The sequence below is a fragment of the Amblyomma maculatum genome, chromosome 4 (assembly GCF_055883805.1).
Source record: "Amblyomma maculatum isolate TAMU_Amacu chromosome 4, ASM5588380v1, whole genome shotgun sequence".
Lineage (NCBI taxonomy): Eukaryota > Metazoa > Arthropoda > Arachnida > Ixodida > Ixodidae > Amblyomma > Amblyomma maculatum.
Window position 1 is genome coordinate 144703166 of NC_139347.1, and position 23543 is coordinate 144726708.

Here is a 23543-nt window from a genome sequence, read left to right on the forward strand (position 1 = left end):
TGCCAATGCAACCGAGCTTGAAATATGGAGATGAGATGGAGCTGATGGTGATTTCTGCTGTGCGGTGACGAAGAAAGGCGGAGGTGTACTGGTGGACACGCAAGGCGACTTTAAGCGATGAAAGAGCATCTGAAATGGCGGCATGACGGACACTGTCAAAGGACTTTGGGAGGTCTAGGGCAAGAATTGCTTGGGTGCACTTTGCGTGGTGGTAGTGAAGGACATCTTCTGACAGCTGCAGCATAACATCCTGTGTGGAAATTGATATGGCCGGAAGCCGACCATTCTGTCGGAGCAGAAGTGGTGACCGTCTATGTGGTTCTGGAGGCGTGTGAGCACAACATGTTCAAAGCGTTTGCCAAGACAAGAAAGTGAGAGATATGGGTCGGAGATTCTTGATGTCGAGTGGTTTCCCGGGTCTAGGAATAAATGTGATACGGGCGTGTGTCCACCGGGCCGGAAGGGTTCCCGTGCGCCAGCATTGGTTGAAGAGGTCCGTGACCGCATTGACAAACGGGTCATCCAAGTTACGAGAAAGAGGTGGAAAAAAGGAAGAAGCGGAAGCTGGTGAGCCTTATTCTCGGTCCCTCCAACTGAAAATGAACACCTTGTTACGTACTTAGTACGTATACATGTTCGCTTTTCGATGAAGGCGATAAGCAAGGCGCCTGTGTGCAGCGCGATGCAACTGCATGTTAAAAAACCCCGTTAGTCGAAATTTTCGGAGCCTAGCCGTAGTCGCTTTCGGACACTAAACCCCATCACCACTTCGATGCTTCGCTCTCGCAGGCAGTTTCCAGCGCCGTTCAAATCGCGCGCGTATTTCCATGTCGCGTGGTAGCACAATTATCCTTGATCACCCACACTATTATATATATATATATTTTTTTCAAGTAAAAGAAGTCTAGCCTAATATCAGCAACTACACTGATTGACAGAATCAGCGAAGTACACTACATACTCCGGCGCAATGTTGCTTACTCACTATCTTTCGCTGCGTATGGCTGCGTTTCGATCCGACCTAATCCGAGTCTAGTCCAGCGTGTCGATAAGCCGCGCTTGTTTGAGGCGCGCTTTTGTTTTACTGTTTAACAGCGCGGCAGTGATTGTGCTTCTCTTTTCGCGTCGCTGAAGTGTGAGTGCATTAGGTGCGAGTGGTTTAGTGCCACCGCACTGTCATATCTGGAACTCATCTGCAGTCCAAGCGGTAAAGTTCACTTGTGCTATTCCTGACATGACATTTCTGCGCTGTCAAGTGCTCGCTCGTGTTGTGACTGTGGTTCCTGGCTTTGCAGCAGTACGATTTCTTTTGGCAGTAATGCTACTTATATGAAGTAGGCTGGCAGAATGCGCCCTGTTTAACCGCTGTTTCTATTCTAGATGTTAATTATGTGTGCTTAAAAAAAGCGCGGCCTTTATGTCATTGCATACTTTCAGATTTGATAGCTTATTGTCCAGTGTCGTTCAGCGGACGCAACAACCTCGCCTCTTGTTCTTTATTTTGTTTCCATGTGCTCCGCTCGTGTTTTACTTATCGAGGAACTTAATGAAAACAGGAACGCAAGAAGTGACATTTAAAACGCTTCGCTGTCGGGCTGTCGGGTCAGTACGATGAGCGCGGGTAATGTCAGCTGTTTTTGTGGAGCAGAAGACGCGCAGAGTTGCTTCGAGGTGTACGTAACAGTTAAGAGTACATTTTGATGAGTTGGTTGGTGAAGCTTAGTCGAACGTAATGTAAAGCATCGCTAATTCAACACAAGCGACACAGAAAGCGCCCGCCGTGCCCGTCTTTGTTTCCTTTGTGTTAAGCTAGCGCTGTTTCACTGTATGTACGTAACAGATGCTATTTTTAGATATCAGCCTTAGTGCTGCGGCACGACTGCGAAAAACTGTTCAAACACAAAATGACCTCCGAATTTATTTATGAAATCAAAATGAAGGAGCCCTGCTGAAATACATACTTTGCTAGCAAAATCTGTGGTTGACCAACATTGACTTGCCTGGTACCAACCACACTGGTAATGCACAGCAGGGAATGCATTAATGAGACAATGTTGAGGGCCCCATTCAGCAGAAAATCTGGTGTCACTGTTGTGAGCAAAAAATAACGAGCATGCATCACGAGAGTGCATGACATGGCAGCGTTAGCAGCTGCCAACTCAGGTTGCTCTAGTGAGATGGGAAGTGAACCTGGGACCCTGAGACTTATACCGCCCTTAGGCCACTTAGGTACATTTGTACAGCTTTGTTATAGTGGTGCTATGCGTTGGTGGGTTCTTTACGTAATGTAGCAGTATATGACTGTGCTAAGGAGTATGCGAGAGGTAATAGCCTCAAAAATTAAGACATGAGTGATTTAGCAAGTAGAGAAGTGCATGTATGAAGCCAGTGATCTGCAAGGAAAAGTACAGACGTGTACCACTAACGCTGTTGCATCATGCCTTTAAAGGTAGAGCTTAAGTGTCCCCCCATTTATTAAAACTTTGTAACCTGCAGAGGAAAGCTGGCTCATGTGATACACAGCTGATATGACAAAGTGCTGTATGTGTCTCAAATGACATGCCTTGGTAAATTTAAAAGATGGTACATTTAAAAGACAGTTTTGCAAACTAGTGAGCAGGTAGCATGCCATTTTGAAGTACATTCCTGTGTTTGTAACAAACGGCTGGGCTGTCGGGCTCAGGCACTGATGCTGAAACTATACATGAAGCCCGCTGCCTTCTTGTGGAAATGTGAGCGCGCAGACAAGGAATGCAACAGAACTTGGTAGCGAAATCTTCTGTACCGCCTTCCATTCCATCTGATGTCTGCTTCCTGATATTGCCAGTCGAACATGCTGGTGTTTCTAACATGTTGCATAGAGTGGCCATTTTGTATCTTACAGCAAGAATCCAGAAATCAAGATTGTAAAAAAAAAAAAAAGTAAGGCTCTTAGGAGGACATCAGGAAGAAATAGAAGTTGGCCCCCATCAGAACAGTACTTCTTTTATGAACTAGAGGATAAAGAACTAATTATAAGTGTTGGCAACACCACCTTGTTTGCAAGTAAGATGCATGTGCTGGCACTGATTTTCTGGGCAGGGATCCTAGAAGCTGCGCTACACCACCATTCACTTCAGAACAGTGCAACACATCGTGTTATGGTAATTATGCCACAAATTTGAATTCACTGGTGGAAAGGTATTTAAATCAGTCACTGTCATAAATAAGTCTTTGATTTCCAGACAATTACATCAGCATAGCTATAAAGAGAGGACAAATTTCACTGACAGTAACAATTTTATAGAGTTACTTCCAGTGCCTTCTTAAAAAATAAAAAATATCTTCGGAAAAATTAGAATGGTAGCTTTGTGACTGTAATTATGATAGTTTTTATGGTATTTTAAGTTTAACCTTTCAAGTGAAGTCTGGTATAATGGAGCTACAGGTAAAGTGCTGGTAGGAAATTAAAGTAGGCATCTGGCTTTGAGAGGTAATAATGCATTGTGAGATGGTGCCTGCAGTCTATCTTGTTTCATGTCTCTACTGACCACTTGCTGAATAAGGAATGTACATTTCTGTGTTCTATGCTGGTTTCATGTGCCGCTGGCATTAGGACCAAACACTTTTTGTAGCGACAAGTACACATGTCACATGCGAGCACAGCGCACCTTTTACTTGGTTGCTGTATCACGTCTTGTGTTTGTATTGACATAACTTTTGTGGTTCGTATCATTTATCCGTAATCCCTGTCTTTTCTAACGTGTGATGTGATACAATATGCCTTCTCCTTTCCCTCTCCACAAGACATTCTTGCCTTTCTCATATGTTGTCTTTGCTGCGGAACATGTTTGGCTTTGACTGTAACCATAAAAGTACCAACTTATTTCACTCCGTGCTCACTGCTCAAGCCATGTTATTTTAGTAGCTTAAGTACAGCAAATCATCTTGCATGTAAATGAACATGTCCATCATGTATGCTACGTACATGTGAAGCGCACTTTGTTCTCAAGGCCGTTGGCCCTGAGGTTGTTTACATGTAAATAAATAAATGAGGGGGGGGGGGGCATTTAGCCTCTGTGCCTGAATTGGAGCAGTCAGGGAAGTGGTGATCATTTTTTGCAAACTTAGTGAAGCAGCAATGCTCTGGAGGTGTCCACATTTTTGGTTATCCATATGGTAGAACATCGCACCTTTTCTTCGTTGTGCAGTGCAATCTACTTCACAGCAATAACCACCCTGGAGAAGAGCAGGGCGTGTAAATGCTTTCGCTCTTTTTCACCACGTGTTTTCTCGCAGTGCAGAATATGGCCTCCCCTCATGCTGAAAACACCATGCATGAGTATGCCCTTCGTGTCAAGCGCATGGAGCCGAGTCTGCCGGAACCCTTGGCATTGGCCAGGGAGTTGATGTCGCTGCGCACTGCTTTCACGAGATCCCGGCTCCAGCTCCCTGTGATGTGCACTGAGACGCCAACGACAGCCTGCTGCCTGCTTGAATGTCTGCCTGCCCTGAATGAGCTTCTTTGGTTCATTGGAGTGGAAGTGACAGAAGTTTCGCCTGGAAGACTGGCCATTGTCCATCTTGATGATGTCACCGTCACCAGCAGAAACTTTGGCAAGGACCCCCTTGAGTATGCGGCCATCGTCCTGCATTGTCTCCTGGCCAAGCACCGCTGCGTCAGGAGTGCTGAGGTAGTGGCAGAGCCCTGCCTTTGCTCATACTGTTTCACACCTGGAAGTCTGCTCCATGTCTTGATGCCTAGCTGCATGGCATTGCACCGAAAACAAGGTCATGAGGAAGGGACTCAGATGTCGCTAGTTCTGCTCTTAAAGGAGTGCATACACTTAATTTTTTGTTGCGTTCTTTATTGTTTCTGATGCTGCTTAAGACATTGCTTTTCTTGGATCACCATGTGCTGTTTGCTTACAACTTTAGAATTGAGTTTGTCTCCTTATCCATTTTGGTTTTGGCTTCAACTGCTGAGCAATGGTTATGGCTCAGAGTTAAGTTAGGCCACGTGAGGGATAAAAACATATTGTGGTATATTCACTCCATCAATTTTATTCACTACTGCACCTTCAAGAACAGAAGTCACAGCAAGTGAGGAAACAGGAATTATATAATAGTTTTTCAACCATCACGTGACATAAACTTAACATTGATATTGTAGCCCGGCTGTTAAAACCGAAACAGGGGAGAAAAAAAAATTCGATTTCAAATTATTTAGCGATCATAGGCAAAAACCACGTGATGATCCATGTGCATTAATGTCTTGCTTCATGTTTCATTTACAAGACGAAAAAATGCAACCAAACTTTGGTGTCTATTCTTTTTTAAATGCTGCTGTCAATATATCCCTACATCTCCAACTATCCACGTTAGAAATGTTGCAGTGCGGCTGCTTTTATGGGTTGAGTTTGCCTATTCTCATATTTTTGAGCCTTGGACAAGAAAGCTGCAGCCAGATTTATTTAATAGCCTTTTTTGATGGAGCATCTGCACTGCATTATAAATCACAAATCGGTGAGGCTTTATTTATTAACATAATGCTACCGTAAGGCGCATAAAAGTACCCCAACGGCACAAAAACATACGGAATACGCATGTTCAGGAAAAAATTCATTTCAATGCGGTCATGTTCCAAACCAAATGCGTATGTGGCAGGGACCAATTGGAGTGCCTCTTCTTGTGTCTAGTGCCATGTGGCACAACGCAGCTGGAGTTGTGGCTTGCATCACAGCTGCAGCACACGATGCTTGGGAAAAGGCGGCTCCTATAATAAGACCTCTAATTCAGTTACTGATCCACTATAAATGGAACAGTATTTCAAATAAATTCACAGTACAGTTAATTTCCGGAGCCTTCCACTGCGGAGTCTCTCATAGCCTGAGTTGTTTGGGGACTTGAAATCCTCTAAACCAAGCTGTCACTCTCCAGACGTATCCTCCTTAATCCACCCTTCATTCTTACCCTCATGTTGCTCATCGCTCTGCTCTTGCTACAGCCTTCTGCTTTGGCGGTAGCCACGCTTTGTCATTTCCTCGTAGTACCGCCACCCTCAGGTTGCACTTTATTCTATAGCTAACGCAACCTGTTCTTCTAGTGGCAGCCAGCTTCCAGCTCTGCATTCGTCTGCCCTCACCATACTTCTAAGGTCATCAAGCCACCTGTTACCTAACACCGTAAACGTGAGCAAAGGTTTTCAGTCTCGCCACTTTTGCCACCTGCTAATAATGAGAGGTTACATACAGGTGGTGCTTCACTCACCATCTGTATGTAACCTGGCATAACTGACCACCTGCCACGTCTGTCAGGTGGTCAGTTATGCCAATAGCTTCAACGCCAGCGACTCGCACTCCAGAAAGCAGCAATCTAAAAGTGCAAAATCTTGCAGTGGGCTGAACTAAAGAGGCGCTCTTAGTGGAGCATTATAACTCCTAAAAGTGCGCTACACTGCTGGCTTGGGTTGCTTCATTGATCAGCAAGCACTTGCTGTCGGATCTAAAAAATGCACTCTGATTCTGCTCAGTTCCTTATGCTCTTTATCACTGCTCAAGACTGGATGCCTGAAGTCTCGTGAGAACCACAGGAGGAGGAGCTTAGTTTGTTTTCTCAATGAGCAGCTGTCTGTTTCAAAATGACCGTTTATTGTTTGTTCGCATGTGACTTCCCAAAAACATACCTTTACGCTGCGAAAACCATCAGTGGACAAAAGTGTATTGGTCTATGAAACTTCAGGTCTTCAAACACGTACCATGTGACAGGCAATGTGCTTTTGCCTTTTCGTCGGTTGCATAAGGACACAGGTAGTATAGCCATCGATTCAGTGCACAGATTTTGCTCCTCCCAAGCAAAAAAGCGTCATTGCTATTGTTTTGAGGACATTGGATTATGTTAACATTGAGAGCCTTAAATATGACAGATTAAAAATCTGAAGGTTGCTCTAAGCTTATTGCATGCATGTACACTCATTTCATTTGCCTCTCGGAATCACGGAGCTATCCACAGACAATGAACTTGAGCAGAGTAGAGTTCTGGGCTAGTTGGTAAGACACTATTACTGGGAGGCTTAGCGCGTAACAGACAAGGACAAGAGAGGCACACAGGTCGAGCTATACTGAAATTGGAAGGGAATAATGTATGAACTCTAGGAAAAATATGTGCGCACGCTCTATAAAGCACTGAATTTGCATGACTGGAAAGATAATTCAAACTGAACCAAGATAATCTAGGGCCACCCAAAGGCAGGTAAAACAAAAAAAAATAAAGAAGAAATACTGGAAATATACAAAAAAAACTTACACAGAATTTAAAAATGAAGCTTCCTTTTTCAACAGAACAACCGACATTTCACTTACGCACTTATCGGTTCCTAATCTATGGATAAATGACGCCTCAGGAAGCTCTCTTGCTAATTGCACCTTAGACCGACCAAGAACTTTTGTTTGCCTGAAAAGTGGATGGCATTTGCAGCTTAGACAATGTCTAGGCGGGTTGTTAGATTGGGACGATTTAAACGATGCAGCATGTTCCCTTAAGCGCTCATTAAGACGTCGGCCAGTCTGGCCTATATAGACGCGGCCACAGCTAAGAGGGACTTCATACACAACACCTACTTTACAGGCAATGAACTTAGGTACATGCTTTACACTACATGCCGGTTTCTCGTGGCTTTGGCTTGTCAGAGCGCAAAGACTAGACAGTTTTCGGGGTGCCGTGAGAAGAACGTCTACATCAAACTTTCCCGCTATTCTCTTTAGGTTGTGCGTTACGCGGTGAACGTAATGCACCACCACGTATTTCTTTTTCTGTCTAATAATCATCCACAGACAAGCTCTTCACAAAAGAGCCGGGCTGGTGAACCCCCCTTATCATCTGTTCTTTTTATTTTTTCCAAACCAATGTTTCAGCTGTTTATTGCAATTTAATTGCCTTCGCTGGCGATTTGTTCACTTGTGTAGCAGGAGACCACTTGCAGCTCAGTAAGCAATTGACTTCTTGGGCGGCTGTGGGAACAATCCTGATCCCGGGCTGGGCCAAATCTCATGTTGAGCTTGGAGGGCCGGGTTTGGGGTTGGACCGAGCTGAGGCATCAGATGTGACCTGTATATTGCTTTACTTGCAGCTACAACAGAGAAACATGCCTCTGACATCCATGGCTGTAAAATGCTTAAGAACTATAAAATTGCCAAATGTTGCGTAGCCAGTGGAACAACGAAATGTAAAAGCTTAAGAGTAGAAGCAACCATGGGTAGTGAAAGAGATTTAAATGGTGGAAGCAGTTTGTGGACAGAACATTGCTTGTGTGTGAAGGGCTGATATCACATTTGTAATTTGTTGGGACCAGCAGTTTTATCTTTCCACTCTTCCATGAAAAACAGTCATTTAAATTCAAGATGTCGGTGTTTGTGGTCCTGTGGTGCCATGTGCTGTGACGGTATACTGAATTCTCGCATGCTTGACCATTAGGTCAAGTTGAGAACTATGCCTGTTTTTTCTTTTGGCTAGGTGTTTGAGCAGGACCCACAGGCAACAAGAAAGCTAATTGACTAGTTAACAGTGTCTATTAATTTTATCTAATCAAACTTGTATCATCAGGCTGAGGATCTCAATTACTGCAAAAAGGCTGACTGACCCCTTAGGACCATGGCATGTCATGCAGTTGTAGTTAAGTCAGTGCAACTTAAGTTCGCATTTATGTTAGGCACAATTTGGTTAGTAGGGTGCATGACTTTGGGTTGTTTGTGTCACTATATTTTAATCTTTCTGGTCCTGGATTCTTTATTTTGACGTTAGATTTTTTTCCAGGGTGGTAGTTTTACCCATATGGTCTAATAACCATGCGGTAAAAATTTATTGCTGAGGGTGCAAGTATTTATGGACTTAGAGACATGGTGTAAAAATCGGACATCAGGGCATAATGGGCGCAAAATGTAAAAGGAGTTGCTTTGGGTACCGCGAGGGAAAACAAAGAGGATGAAGTTACGTTCAGTTCCAAAGTTCGGAGCAGTCGTAAAGTAATTTATCTACTTTTGTATTCTGTATTTTGCTGTTTTGAACAAATTTGCAGTTTTACACAGGCTACAAAAAATCCAGTTTTTTCCATAGCACCAGGCAGCACCTCTCTTGGTCGCCGAAAAAGAAGAAACATATTTGTGAGCGGATTGTATTCGTGTTGTTAAGCAAAATAGCAAAACACGTTGTACTGTATTGTTACCAGCACAGAGGGGCACACGCATGTTCTGCACGTGCGGTGATGCACTAGCTATTGTCCAGATGCCACACTAGCTTCCCGACGCTCCCTAGGGGTGTTCGCAGGAAGAAGAAAAGGGCAAAAATATTTTCTCACCGTTATTTCCCCTGTTACTGTTTACTAATATACTATTACCATTGGCAGTGCATGGCTCGATTCCAATATTTGTGCTCTGTGATAGCAACAATTATAATTTCTCATTTTTTTGAAAAGCAACTATACAACTTAGTCTGATTGCCGCACTTAATAATTGATGTTATGATTTAAACAGCCTGCTTAATATAGATATATAGGCCAAAAACCAGAGGAAGCCCCTCTAGAAATAATCCCGAACGTCACTCAATGGCCCCCACTGACAACTGTTGAGCCCTGATGGTGTCAAAATCGCGCAGGTCCAAAACATGGTCTAATGAGGCCAATACATATTCAATCATATTTAAAATCTGTATACAAGCTTAGAAAGGTATTTAGCAATAGATTTTAAGATATTATTGTTAAATAAGTAATGGCTAATGAGATAAAAAAAGTAACAGTTAGACATACTGATGCTTCGTTATTAATGGTTCACCCTGTCGCTTCTTCTTCCTCCTCACACTGGACAGGTTCACACAAACACAATAATAACACCGTTAAAAATGGGTATCCTGAAGGAAATATCACAGTAATTATCAGCAGTTTTTCCGCTGTTCCTGGCGTTAGTGGAATATTTGTGCTGCGGGGCCAATTGGCACCATAAGGCCCAAAAACGTTAATGCCCCCAACATGTTGTTTGACATGCAGTTCAGAGCCTGTATTGACTAGCCCTATTTTTCTACAATCCAGTGTGTGGTTTAACTGTGAATGGGGTTACCCCGCCGGGGTGGCGCAGTGGTTACGGCGCTCGACTACTGTTCCCAAGGACGCGGGATCGAATCCCGGCCTCAGCGGCAGCTTTTCGGTGGAGGCGAAAAGCAAGGCGTCCGTGTGCTGTGCGATGTCAGTGCACGCTAAAGAACCCCAGGTGGTCGAAATTTCCGGAGTCCTTCACTACGGCGTCTTTCATAGCCTGAGTTTCTTTGGGACGTTAAACCCCACAAACTAACCAACTGTGAATGGGGCAAATTTACAGGCAAAGCGGTGACAGAACTTTTCACACTGCTGACGGCTGCACCCTCATGAAGCGCATAGGACAAAGCTAGTTAGTTTATGAGGTGCTTACATTAAAGTACCGACAAACCTGGGCTGCGTTCCTCACCCATGGAAAAGTACTGTTAGCGACAGTTGCCGACTGCCGAAAAAGCGTCCAGAAAATCAGCCAGTCTGAAAAAATTGAATTCACAACAAAACCCCTTTATTATCTCCTTGGGAGCGGTGGAAGTCATCTGCGATGTGTGTTCATTTCATGGTAAAAAAAAAAAAAAATGAAAAAGGAAAAATGCGATGCTATCTCGCAAGCTTCAGCAACTGTCTAGAGTTAGAACATGTTTCGCTCAAAGCTTTGTATATATTTCACGCAAAGTTCCCTCGGAGGTAGTGCTTAGTTGGGACGCCTCATCATCACCACCACCAGCCTGACTATACCCACTGCAGGGCGAAGGCCTCTCTCATATTCCTCCAATTAACCCGGCTCTGTGCTAGCTGCATCCACTCCATCCCTGCAAACTTCTTAACCTCATCTGCTCACCTAATTTTCTGCCGCCCCCTGCTACGCTTTCCTTCCCTTGGAATCCAGTTTGTTACCCTAAGCGACCATCGGTTATCCTCTCTTCACACTACATGTCCTGCTCATGCCCATTTCTTCTTAATTTCCACTACGCCTAGTGTTATGCAAAATAAATTAAAATCAGCATCTCTTGTCATTTGGCAAAGAGCACTTTTCAGGATATTAGAACGGCATGAGTTTTTTTTTTCTTGCTCGTGCATCGCTGTCAGTAAGTGAACTCTTGGCACTGTGACTTTGCTTGCAGCTGCCACGGCGACCCATGCCGCTGGCTCTCTCGCTTGCAGCTACACGCGAGCTGTGACATATTGTCACATGATAGAAGCGTGCTCACGCTTACTGGCCTGTCCTCTGTTGGGTGGATCTTCGTCGGTGCCGCTTGATGGAACCGTGGAAGAGGGGTACATGGACATGGCGCAGGCTGCTCGGTTTTGGGGAGTAATGGGTCTATTATCTTCTCACAGCTAGTGGTGCCTGCTATCGAGAGTATAGCAGGCATGTGGGATGCCTGCAACACAGGTTTGAGGTTGTCGAAAAACAAAACAGCAGTAATGTTGTGGCTGTTTTTCGTTGCTTTTGGCGTGTAGTTTTGAGATTTAGTCTAGAAAATTGAAGGAGAAAAGTTTCAAACGATCAAAATTTTGGTTAGTGCTATACATTGACTCTATGGAGCACATGATGGTGCCATAGTTTAATTATTCAGGCAGGTCTGGAAAATTGGGCGTCTGAAAAATTGGCTGGGGACTGTATTTATTTATATATGCATTTGAAATACTTTACAGGCCCATTAGGCATTGTGTAAGGGGGGCAGAAAATTCTATACAGTGCTATATAATATACAAAATTGTAAGAAAACAGGAAAAAATACAAAGCATGGTAATCAATACATGGACAAGCAAAACACTACAGAAGACCAGATGAAACGATGCAGAAATAATTTTAATACTAACAAAAGGAACTACATGAAACAGAGGAAAGCACAACAGTAGGAAAAATAAAATAAAAAGCAAGTGGCACACAGTGCCCGGTATAGCTTGTGTGAAACAAACAGGTAAGGAAAACAAAAATGAAGAGGGTACTCGGGCAAACACAAGTAAATAAAACCCATTAAAAGGCATTTAACAGCTGCAAAAAGTTAATAAAGTATATAAGAAAATGGAGGCTAAATGAAGGAATGCATCTGTCTGGTGGGTTATTTTATAATCTCATGGCTCGTGGAAGTGCTGAATTGTGCAATCCTTTAGACGTGCGGAGGGGAAAATCGAGCTGAAGCGAACTTGATCTGTCGAGGGGTACATACTTGTGAAATAATCTTGGGAGAGCGATGTCATGGCGTGTGCCTAAAGATTGTAACGAAAGATTAGTTTTAATCTGAGTAACGCTTGAATGGTAGTTATAGTTTCGGGGTATCAATCGTGCTGCCCTATTATGGATGGATTCTATTGCGGTGATCATATTATTATGATCAAGAGACCAAATGGATGAAGCAAACTGAAGTTGTGGACAAGCAAGAGTAAGGTAAGCTAGTTTACGAATATTAGGAGGAGAATTCCTGAGATTGCATCGTAGGCACCCTAATGACTTTGAGGCGGCAGCGCATATTTGGAAGGTCCATGCAAGATCAGAGGAAAGATTAACGCCGAGCTATTTGTAATGGGATACCTGAGTCAGTAAATCATCTTGAATGCGATATGGAAAGCTAGAATCATTCCATTTGCAGATAAATTGCATTACTTTGCATTTCGATCCGTTAAGGGCCATAAACCACGTATTGCACCAATAATTAATAAGAAGATCTGATTGGAGCGCCAGGTGGTCATTAGGATATTTAATAGGGTGATAGATGATGCAATCATTTGTAAAAATTCGCATACAAGAGGATATATTTATTAGGTAAATCATTTATATAAATAACTAGTAAGGGTCCGAGCACGCTACCCTGTGGCACACCGGAGATCACAAGGGAAAGGCTAGGGCATAGATTATTAACAAATACATGCAAACTGTTGCCAATGCGAGAGGATGTTACGAGCCATGATAAATATAACGAGTCTAGACGGAGTGATGATAATTTTGAAATTATGCGGCAGTGAGCTACACTGTCGAAAGCTTTGGTGAAGTCAAGGAATACTCAATCAGTTTGAAGGTTTTTGTTCATATTGAATTGCAAGTCGGTTGTTAGTTCAAATAACTGTGTTTTGTAAGAATGACCCTTTCTGAATTCATGTTGATTAGCATAAAAAAATCATCAAGGCCTTTCCCCTCATTTTTTTGTGTTGAAAACCGATTCTTGCATGGAAAAGCACCTGTGATTAAGCAGTGCCAATGAAGTGGTGGTCGGAAATTCTTGCACAATTATGCACCCAAAAAACCAAACCTTTAGAGGTCACATGTTACCTGTCAAGTCAACTTCTTTCCCACCAACTAACTGCTTCAATTGATGAAAAAGCAATTGTCGCAGTTCCTAATATTTGGAGCCTCTCTCTGAATTTGGAGGAGATCTGATTGTAATGCGGGGCGTGCCCTTTCAGCTCGTTCTGCCCACGGCACGCCAGAGTACCTTCATGCTGCTGTTCTGCGATGCCCTTCGCACGACTGAATCGCTCAGCTGCCTGCGGCTGAGCCAGTGTGACCTGGGTGCACGGACCATGGGCTCCGTGGTGGTCACCATCTGCCGCCTCCTGGAAGGACAACTCCGCGAGCTTTCGCTGGACTCCCTGCGTCTTGTTGGCGACGTGGGGCCAGCGCTGGAGGCCCTTGGGGACGGACTAGCCGTGACCCGAACCCTCAGGACACTCACACTCAAGGATCTCCATGTCACAGGGACGGTAAGGCACGATTGACACTGTGCAGAGTGATGTGTTATGTGTTAGAGATTAAAAAAAAAAAAGAAAAAAAGGAAGGAAATGTGGGTGGGGTCGTTCATTGTCTGAAACTAGGGCATTTTCTGCAAGAAACAGCTACGAAGCAAAGCGTGGATAGATCAGCAGAATCTTGTGGTACGCTTACGCGTATGTGAAACGTGCTACAGTCAAACCCGGTTATAACGAACTGCGTAATTCAACGCAATTTGTTCGCTATATAAAGTATTTCGCTATAACCAAACCCGTTTATAACGAACTTCAGTACCAAATTCGTTATACACGATGTCCAGACAGCGCAGCGGAAACGCACTAACTAAAGAAAAACCGTGCCGCTCACCATGAATCTACAAAAGAAATTTATTGCAGATAAATGCTCACTTATTTGCAGTAGGCAGTGATCTTCGCCTGAACACTGCATTTAACTCCATCAGCGAGAATCGCACTTTCCACACGCGACATCATTTCCACAAACTCCAGTCCGCTTCCCTGTATTCCGGAGCAGTATCGGCGCAGCAGATTGGTAGCAGCGAGGGCTTCGTGCAACGTCGGGCGAGGGCGATCGTCCTCCGGCGGCGGCTCCTCGGTCTCCTCGTTCGCACCAGATGCCAGCATGTCGGCAACAATTTCCGAGTCCAACGGGCTCGCTGTCACGGCTACGTTGTCGTCAACAGTGAGAAAATCCTCCAGGGCAACTTCTTCGGGCACAGCGTCCGGAACATCAGCGAGTTCTTCCCACAGCGTGGCAACATAGCTGTCATCTTGCACAGTGCGCACTTCACTAGCAGCTTCTGCATCCTCTCGACATAGTCCAGCATGGTGGAAGCAGTTGCGGATTGTGGATTGCGTCACGTCGTGCCAGGCACGGTTAATCATTTCTATTGCGGCCAGCAAATTAATCTTGAGCTCGTCGTTAACCCGCAATTTCACCAACAGCCGCTCAACGACGCGTTTCCTGTAGCCCAGCTTGAAAGCGCGGATGATCCCCTGATCGAGGGGCTGCAAAACCGCTGTTGCTTTCGGTGGCAGGAAACAAAGCTCGATGGTCTTGAGCGTGACGCCGCAGTGGTGCGCAGAACAGTTATCGAGGAGAAGGCAAATCTTTCGCCCGCTCGTTGCAAGTTCCTCGTCCCAGCCACGCAGCCACGCTTCGAACAACATTCTGGTCATCCAGGCCTTAGAATTTGAGTTGTATGTGACTGGGAGTGAAGTGCATCCTCGCAGGCACATAGGAGACTTGAACTTGCCTATGACAAGTGGCCGCAGCTTTGATGAACCGTCCATGTTTGTCGTGAGAAGAACGGTGACTCGGGCCTTATTCAATTTGCCGCCATGGCACTTCTCATTCTTTAGCGCCAAGGTTCTGCTCGGCAGCAGTTGCCAAAACAAGGCAGTCTCGTTGGTGTTAAAAATATTGCACGGTTCGTATCTCTCCGTGGCAGCACGCCACACGTCGTGCACCCACTTTTCAGCACTCTCAGCGTCCACTGCTTGGCTTTCACCTGCAACCACCTTCCTGGTGATGGAGTAGCAGTCTTTAAATCGTTGGAGCCAACCACTGCCCGCTGTAAACCCCTCGACGTCCAGGACGAAGGCAAAATCTTTTGCCTTCTGTTGTAGCATGGGGCCAGAGACCGGCAGATTTCGCGCGCGAACGTCCAAGAACCATTGGTACAGTGCTTTCTCTACTTGGTCGTAAGCCGGCTTGCGGTGGCGAAAGCCGTCACCATTTGGTCGTTCCTGTGCATTGCCTCTGATGGCTGACTGGTTTTTCAAAATGGTGCTTAACGTGCTCCGCGGAATCTTGAAATGCGCGGCAACGTCAGACTTTTTTTCGCCGCAGCCAACGCGGCGAATTATCTCCAGCTTGTCGGAAAGCGGTAGGGCACGCCGCTGCTTCGTCGTCATCTTGCAGGATGTACCGCCGGAATGCAAGCCAGCAGCAATGTAGGCATGTCTGGAATCGTGAGGATAGCAGCAGCACGACTTGCAAACGCGAACAAAGAAAGCTCCGAGGATGCGGGAAAGTTCGCCACTGACGCGTTCGTTGTTCGGAGGCTGCCTTCCCTTCGCCCAAACTTGAAACCAGTTCTGGCCGGTGTTGCTTCTTTCTCGAAGCGCAATAGGTCCGGAGCTGCTCGAACGTCTTTGATCACATGGTAGGCAGCTGCCGAATAGGAGCGCTGCAAAGAGAGGCTGGCCGATGGCGCAGATTTTAAAGGCTACTCACGCTACTCCGGGCGATGGCCGCGCATGCGTACAGGAGGGTCCCTCGTGGAAGCTGCTGTAGAGAGCCCCTCCTGCGTTTTACGGAAGCGTGGCATCGGCGCAGAAGCAGCAGAAGCACCCTAGCGGGCGCGTGATGACGTATGCGCTGTGTGAGACCTTGGGGAACGGAGCCGTCGCCAATCCCCCTCCCATCTGACAACGGCATGCGCTAGAAGTATTGCGGCCCGGCAGCGTGGGCTGCCCGGAGAGAACTCGGAGCCGGCACAAAGGCCCGCCCGTTGGCGGGCGTTTGGCGACCGATCGCGCGCGCTGAGTTCGCTATATCCGATGTGTAGTTCGTTATAAAAAATACATTTTATATGCATAATGCTAGCGGAAATTCGAGTGTTCGATATAAAACATAATTCGCTCTATCCGAGTTCGTTATATTCGGGTTTGACTGTATACGAACTGCTTCCCGGTTCTGATCCATCAGTTCTTCTGCTTGCATGTTGTGGGCATGCCTGGCCGTTCGAATCCTCGAGTAGAATTTGCAGAAGAGGTGCCGAAGCCAAGATGCAGCATCGATGCTGACGAGATCCCATTGTGTGAGCAGTCAAGGCTGACGCAAAATGCAGTCAACAACATGAAGACTGTGGTCTGCCATTGAAGTCGCAGTAGTTGAAGCACAACATTGGTGATGTCAGAACCTTGCCGTTTGAGCTGCTGAAGCACAAGCTTTGTGCCTGAAGTGTCCGACACCTGAATGTTGTCGCTGTTGAAAGCAGTGCCCCAACCATTTTAGCAGCAGAAGCTGCTGGGGAAAGCAAAACCAAAGGCAAGCAAAAGGTCTTCACCCGTCAATTTAGAGAAAACTTATTTCGCATAGCATATTCCGCCTGTGGCCATTTGTGCTAGACTGATGACCTTGCCATGCTATCACATAGTACGTGTCAGCTGTTGCTCGAACTTTACTCCAGATGTAGTAGCCATCTGCGAATTTTTCACTTTCCTAATTAACATTGGCTAGCACTAACAGTTAATTAGCGCTGTGTCCTGTATGTCTCTCACGTCCCTGTCTTCTTTTTTGCACTTCAGGCTTCGCCAATAATGTGCAAAATCTACCAACTAGCCCAAGAAACAGTTTTACTGAACACTTAAAAACCTGTCTATGCGGTCATGTGTCTTCACACTGTTCTTTTCTGGCCTCAGCGATTGAAAAATTTGTTGCGGACTTGGAATCATATTGGTACTTCTGGGAAAAATATTTGGCTACGTGGGGACTGCATGCACTGCATACTCTCCATGCCTGGCACAGTAAATCAGCCATCGTGGGCACTCTACAAACATGGACACTGCCAAGAATAGGTCCTGCTTGATCCCTTGGCTGTTTAAAGACTAAGGCTGTCCTGATTCTATTAGCGATTACCTGACATCTGATTGATCTGTAATTTTTCAATTGTTGTAGCATTCAAAAAGTATGGCTGCTTGCATGCACCCGCTTCGCACATAGCTCGCAAACTCTGCTTCTGGGCTCTTTGATGATGGCAGTGCTCACACGGATCTCGGACGCATCTGGACTACCAAGTATGTAATCATGGGGCCCTTCCGAAGACACAATTTTATAGCATATAGCTTGCCCTTCACTAACCCGGTTCGAATGAGACTTTCACGTGGGGAGCGAGAAGTGAGGAAGGTTTCTAACTCTTTCCCTACTGTGGGCAAAATGGCCGTTTTCTGTAGGTTTCAGTAGATTATTTTTTTTGTAAAAACTATCATGTCTAACATTTCATGCAATACACGAATAGAAAGCTAAATAGATCCGCTTTTTAGGCATGCAAGTTTGAATATGAAGTTGTGGGTTGTAACACACTATAATTTCTCAAAAATCATATTTTAGAAAAAAATTTAACAAAACTTGACGAAATGCGCTTGTAAATAAAACAACAAAAAATGAAATAATTTTTCAAGATATACAAAATGCAGAAAATTATATTGGCCACTCTCTGTGAAAAAAATAAATGTTCAGTATTGAATAGTGTTCTTTATGCATAATGAGCAATCAACTAGGTCTGCTGCAGAGCGCCATGACGAAACGGATGCGCGGTTCCCTTCTTGGGCAGAATGCCACTCTCTGTTTTGCGGGAGGCAAGATATGACGCCCAAATGATGTTGACATCCTGGGAATGAGATGAATGACACGAATAACACAAAATAAAAAAAAAAAACATCCAGAGCGGTCCCAGACGCATGCAAAACAGGCCAATAAAGTGTGGCCGCCAATGTTCCGGGTTGGTTTCCATCGTCATTGGGGTCGGAACTGAATTCTGACGATAAGGCAGCATCTTTAGAGTCACTGTTGCTTGGGTCATAAATAAAATCGGTCGTACACAGTGCGGAATCGTGAGATTTGCGACGTTTCCAAGCGTGCATCGTCGATGTGGATGCCGCCATTATCAAATGCGACTGAGACGCTGCCGAGAGTTTGGAGCACGCTCAAAAATAGCCACTTCGTGGGAAAAATATAAGCAGCATCAAAATCGAAAATTCAGTTATCCGACTAGAGACTAGATAGTATAGCGTGTCCGTGAGCGACGCAGAAGGGTTCAAAATCAGCGTGCGAAGTCATTGTTAGCGGGCTAACGATGCTCAATGGATGCGGTAGAGAAAGAGTTAATGGTTGGTATTTTGTCTTCTCTTGGTGACCTGCACAGGTGGCACAGGGCTGTTAGAATATTGTTTTTATTTTAGAACTGAATGCAATGAAAATGCACAGTCCTAATCACAAGGGTGGAAGTGCCGCTCCTTTGCTCCATTCTGCTCCAGTCTGCTTTCCCTGCTCCATCCTGCTCCGAAATGCAATATTGCTCCAAAACTGCTCCAAATCGGCTGCCTCAGTGTTTTGCCATCAAATTTAGTAGAGCGCGGTTTCACTGCACAGTGGGCAGTTAATGATATTTCCCATAAAAAATGCGATTCGATGGGCCGCTTTGGTCAAAACAACGGGAGCTCACTGGTGGCAGAGTTACAGTGCACCTCGCACTGAGTTTAGTATGCATAAAATTTTTATAAACTAGAAAAGGCATAGAGCAGAATAAATTTGCAAGTAAATTTAAAACAAGCCATAAGCATTTGAAGGAAATAATTGCGAAAAAAATAAAATATATTTGTGTACTTTATGTAGCACCCTCTCCCAGCTTTTTGAATCGCGGTGGTGAGAGAAGTGAGAGCAGTGAGCGAAATAGTCACTGTGGGCTACTTTGAGCGGTGTTACGTTTCACCACCGACAAGTGTGGCAGCTGACATGGCCACCGCATAGTAACAGGCAAAGCAGCTAGCGTTTCGGCCATTTCGGCGCCGTCCGGTCGGTCGCCCAACGCTTCCTCCCACGGGCGTGTCCGTGCCACGCGTCGAGTGTGTGTGCGTGCGTGTATGTGCAAACGCTGGCCAAGCCCGGCGCTCGAGGGAGAGTGCGTCGCCCTTGCCCGTCTACAGGAGGTGGAGGAAATGTGGTCGCGCCACCTGTGATTGAGTCATCTCGTTTTGTTCGAGCTTGTAGGGCTCTCCCTTTCCCTCTGAACTGGCAAGCCTATAAAAAGCAGCGGCAGACTCCGCTGCGAGAGAGCCTATTGGAAAGACGTCACTGGGACGACGCCAGACACCAGCTGTATGAGCGTGTCGGTATTCTCTCCAGGTCAGCTTCTCAGCCCGTTCCTTCATGATGTTGTATTAAACGTGGTTTTGTTAGAAGACGCCTTGTCTTTGCTGGGACAGTTGATTCCGTCCGCCGAGCCACAGAGCCGCCAGGCCAACGCTACCGAGGGACCGCAAGAAGCATTTAACAACTGGCGTCAGCAGTTGGATGAGCCACGCGAACCCCAAATGTAACAGCGGTTAGGAAACTGGTCCGACTGCAAAGAGCTACTTGACTTCTAATGGTTCAGCTGTGAAAACAAGCACATACTTCACTATCGAGCATCTGTTAGGAACAAGTGTGTTAAGCCATCCAACAAAACCATACTTGAAGCATAAGGGGGTGACGTGACAAAGGTGCCAGTCAGTAGAAGTGTTCTTAAGAGTTTTGAAAAGCCATAGGGCTTATTGCCAACATAGTTAAATTAAGGAAGCATCAGGAATTTATTAGCACAGGCATAAGATCAGAAAAGATATGCACAAGATAGAAAGCAGAAATGTGTTGCTCATTGATGCCAAATTAGTGGTGGTGCTTGAGCGCGTGAAAGTGACAGACTCCACCTTTGAATTTTTGCAAGTCAAAATAGTGACAATACTTTAGTCAAATTTATTGTTCTGGTGTGAATTGTAGAAGCAAATGTTGCATTTGTTGCTAATATGTTCCACATTAAATAGAAAGGAATCAAACTGGATATCTTTGCATGACAGGAACAGAAAGTTGTATTTGTAAATGAATTTGACGTTAGAAACATGCTCCAAAACATAATTTGCATGCTTCAAAACTCCTTTTATTGCTCCAAAGGTGCTCCAGAATGGCTTTAATACTACTCCCTGAGCTGCTCCAAAATGCTTTAGCCTGCTTCCACCCCTGTAATCAGTTTTCAATATATTCGACATTTTCACTTTTTCGTTTGCAGAAGCAGTTGAAAAAAACAAAACAAAACAAAAATCTGACACTAATTATTAACATGTGCCTAGAGAGTACGGAGTACAAGCAATGCATTGTAGGAAGTGCTTCTTTGATTAATTAAGACTATAGTAGTTTATTTTACATCATGTTGAAGTTCAGTGTTGGAACTATTTGAGGAGCAGTTTAAATTTGAGTCTGCAAGAAAATTATTTGCTAGCACAAATCGTGAAATTTGTTCCAATCGTTGTATACACTGTAATTAGATGGGAGCGTGTTGCAATAAAAATGATTTCTTTATCTGCTCTAGATGCAAACATATCCTCCTTGTAAACTGGCAAACAATAAAAAAAAGTCATGTTTTGAGGAAACAAGAGAAAGCAAGCAGGTAAGGTTTATTCAGCTTGCCTGCAGCATATTAAATTGAATGAAAGAATCAGGGAGTGAATAAATTCGTAGATGTGTAGGAGATTGGCCTGTAGATTTCCAAAATGGCGTTTCGAAAAAAAGTAGATATTTTTCGCAATTTTCGGTCCCTGAAGAGCCCTCCCCCAAAGAAATTTTTCATGTCTCATTATTCAGTCAGTTACAAGTAAGCCATAGCAATTCTTTGGCTTTCGGTCAAGAAAATAAATACTACTAATTAGTCTATGAAGGCGCAGCAGACCCTGATATCTAACAGATGGCTGAGTGAGGTGCCTTCAGAGCCTCAGGCTTCAGGATATAAATTCTGGTTAGACATCTTCTGTATAGCACCATTTAGGTGTTATGTGTGAAGGAAAGGAGAGGAAGCCTTCAGCATACCTCGTTAATTCGAAGCCACTGAAGCACTTCAAGCTTTCAAATTATTGGAAACAGAAGGTGAACAGGAAGAAGAAATTAAAAGATGGATTAGCACAGCTGTTCGTATTGTCTTTTTGTTGTCCTGTCCCTTTGCACTAAAACATATACTTGTGATAGCACAGCTAAGCGCTGAATATTGTGTAGTAGCTTGCCCTGATTTTGCATTGCATTGGCCTGCAGAGCCAATATCTTGCGATCTGTTGACTCCCACTGTCGCCATTGTCTTGCTCTCGCAGCTGTTTTCGTCATCAAGCATGGTGAGGCTCTGTGTTAGACAGTCTGAATGAGCTCGACTCATTCAGACTCGACTCAAGAAAGCAGGCACAAGTTGTTCAGACACTGTCATCGTCCTCTTTATTGTGCCACATGGTAGTATCTCGTGGGCATCTGTGCAGTTCGTTTTCTTTCTCGTGGGTTTGGGTGTCCACTGCGTGGGCCAGTTTGCACTAGCTTGTCTTGCTCTTTGACCTTTGGTTGACAGATATTGATTGACGTCATACATGCGTTATGTGACGCCGGTTGCTGATGGGTGCTTTTGCTCAACAGTTTGGTTTGACCGTGTTAAATCCCCATCATTCTTGGGTTTATTTACTCTGCTACGACATGCGGTGTTGTGATGTCATGCAAACGACCGACAGGGACCCAAATGGCGATGCTGCATTAGCCTGCAGGCTTTATACAAAAACTGGGCCTTGCTCTGAAAGTATAAAACGTTTGACCGCCTGAGGTTCTTTACAGACTCTGATGTTGCGACCAACAGTGTTGTGGTTCAAAGGCCAACTCCAGTGTTTGTGGATCGCTTGCTCCGCGTGGTGTCGGTTCATTGGTAGTGCCTCCCAGGTCTCCTAATTGCCAGGCTAGTGTGCAAACTGCCAGCTCGAATCACCTCTGAAAATATAGTGAAATTCAGTTACTATGAACACCACATTAAGAAATTTTTCAAATTAATGATCTTTTTAAAAATCCCAGACAAATTTTTTATATTTTCAATATAAAAATATTTCAGAATTACGAATTTTAAAATAATGTATATTTCAGAATAACATACATATTTTATTTTTTCTTCTGTGATCTAGGAACATCAATATTACGAATTCAGCTAAAAGTAGCAGCGCCGTAGCTCGCAACTCACGCGTGAGACAGAAACCACCGTTTCTGTATGTACGGTCCGTGGGCTGTAGCTGTCATCATCAGCATATCTAGTGCCAGCTCCTAGCAGCACCACAAAGCTATAGTTTATTACGCAGTAGCCAGCAGGCCTAGCCGCCTACCCTTCTTCTTCCCGTGTTTGTCGTTCTCTAATCGATCATTCGCGCCATTCGCGCGTGCAGTACAATATTTTTTCTTTTTTTCTTTTTTTTTTTTTTTTGTCGTGGATTATCCTATTGCAAAGTGTGTGCAAGATCTGACGATGACTGCAGCCAGCAAAGTGTCAATAAGATAGGAACGCCGCTTTCACCGCAAGAAATCGACGCAGGTAAAAAGCGAATCGGCCTCTGCAGACAGCTAGCATTACCCCATAGACTGCCGTAATCACTTTGAAAGACCGAGACAAGATTTTGAAATTTCAGAGAGCACTAAAGATGAGGTTGTATCGAACTCTGACATCTTTTTTTTGCACATGGACAAAATCCGTACTTTCATTGCTTGATGCAATCGTGCACCGATGAGGTGTTGCGCAAAGTGGAAGGTGCATGTACTGTAGGGGTGTAATGTAGTGCGTGGTTGTGTTTTCTGCACGTGGCAGAAGAAAATAATTTATTTCTTCAAATATAAATCAGTGCAACGGCTTCATTTGAGGCTTTGCTTGTCTACACACGTGCTTACTGCCAAGGTATGTCATTTTCATACCTAGGTTTGACCGTTGGCTTATAATCGCAGATTTTTCATTACAACGATATTTCAAAATAATGAACAATTTCTTGTGGTCCTGCGGGATTTGTTATAGTATCGAGGTTTGACTGTACACATTATAGTTTATATGACAATAGCAGTGCTCTTAATCATTCGGGATTTTGAATCAAATTATTGAGAGAGTTTTGCCATATGCTCAAGGTATACTTTCATTCAGGGGTTACAGTTTATCACATAGGTTTT

General features: G+C 44.6%; 1 protein-coding gene across 2 annotated transcripts in view; it reads left to right on the forward strand.

The window, feature by feature from the left end:
• Positions 1-1030: 1030 nt before the first annotated feature.
• The window catches only part of LOC146193250 (uncharacterized), an 84526-nt gene continuing 62013 nt past the window's right edge, over positions 1031-23543 (forward strand). The window contains exons 1-3 of one of the 2 annotated variants that reach the window (XM_084602625.1): positions 1031-1207; positions 4279-4673; positions 13466-13762. In XM_084602625.1, coding sequence (XP_084458751.1) covers positions 4287-4673; positions 13466-13762 — 684 coding nt within the window. In that variant the 5' untranslated portion in view covers positions 1031-1207; positions 4279-4286. The remainder of the gene's footprint in view (positions 1208-4278; positions 4674-13465; positions 13763-23543) is intronic. The other variant, XM_084602626.1, reaches the window with a different exon arrangement.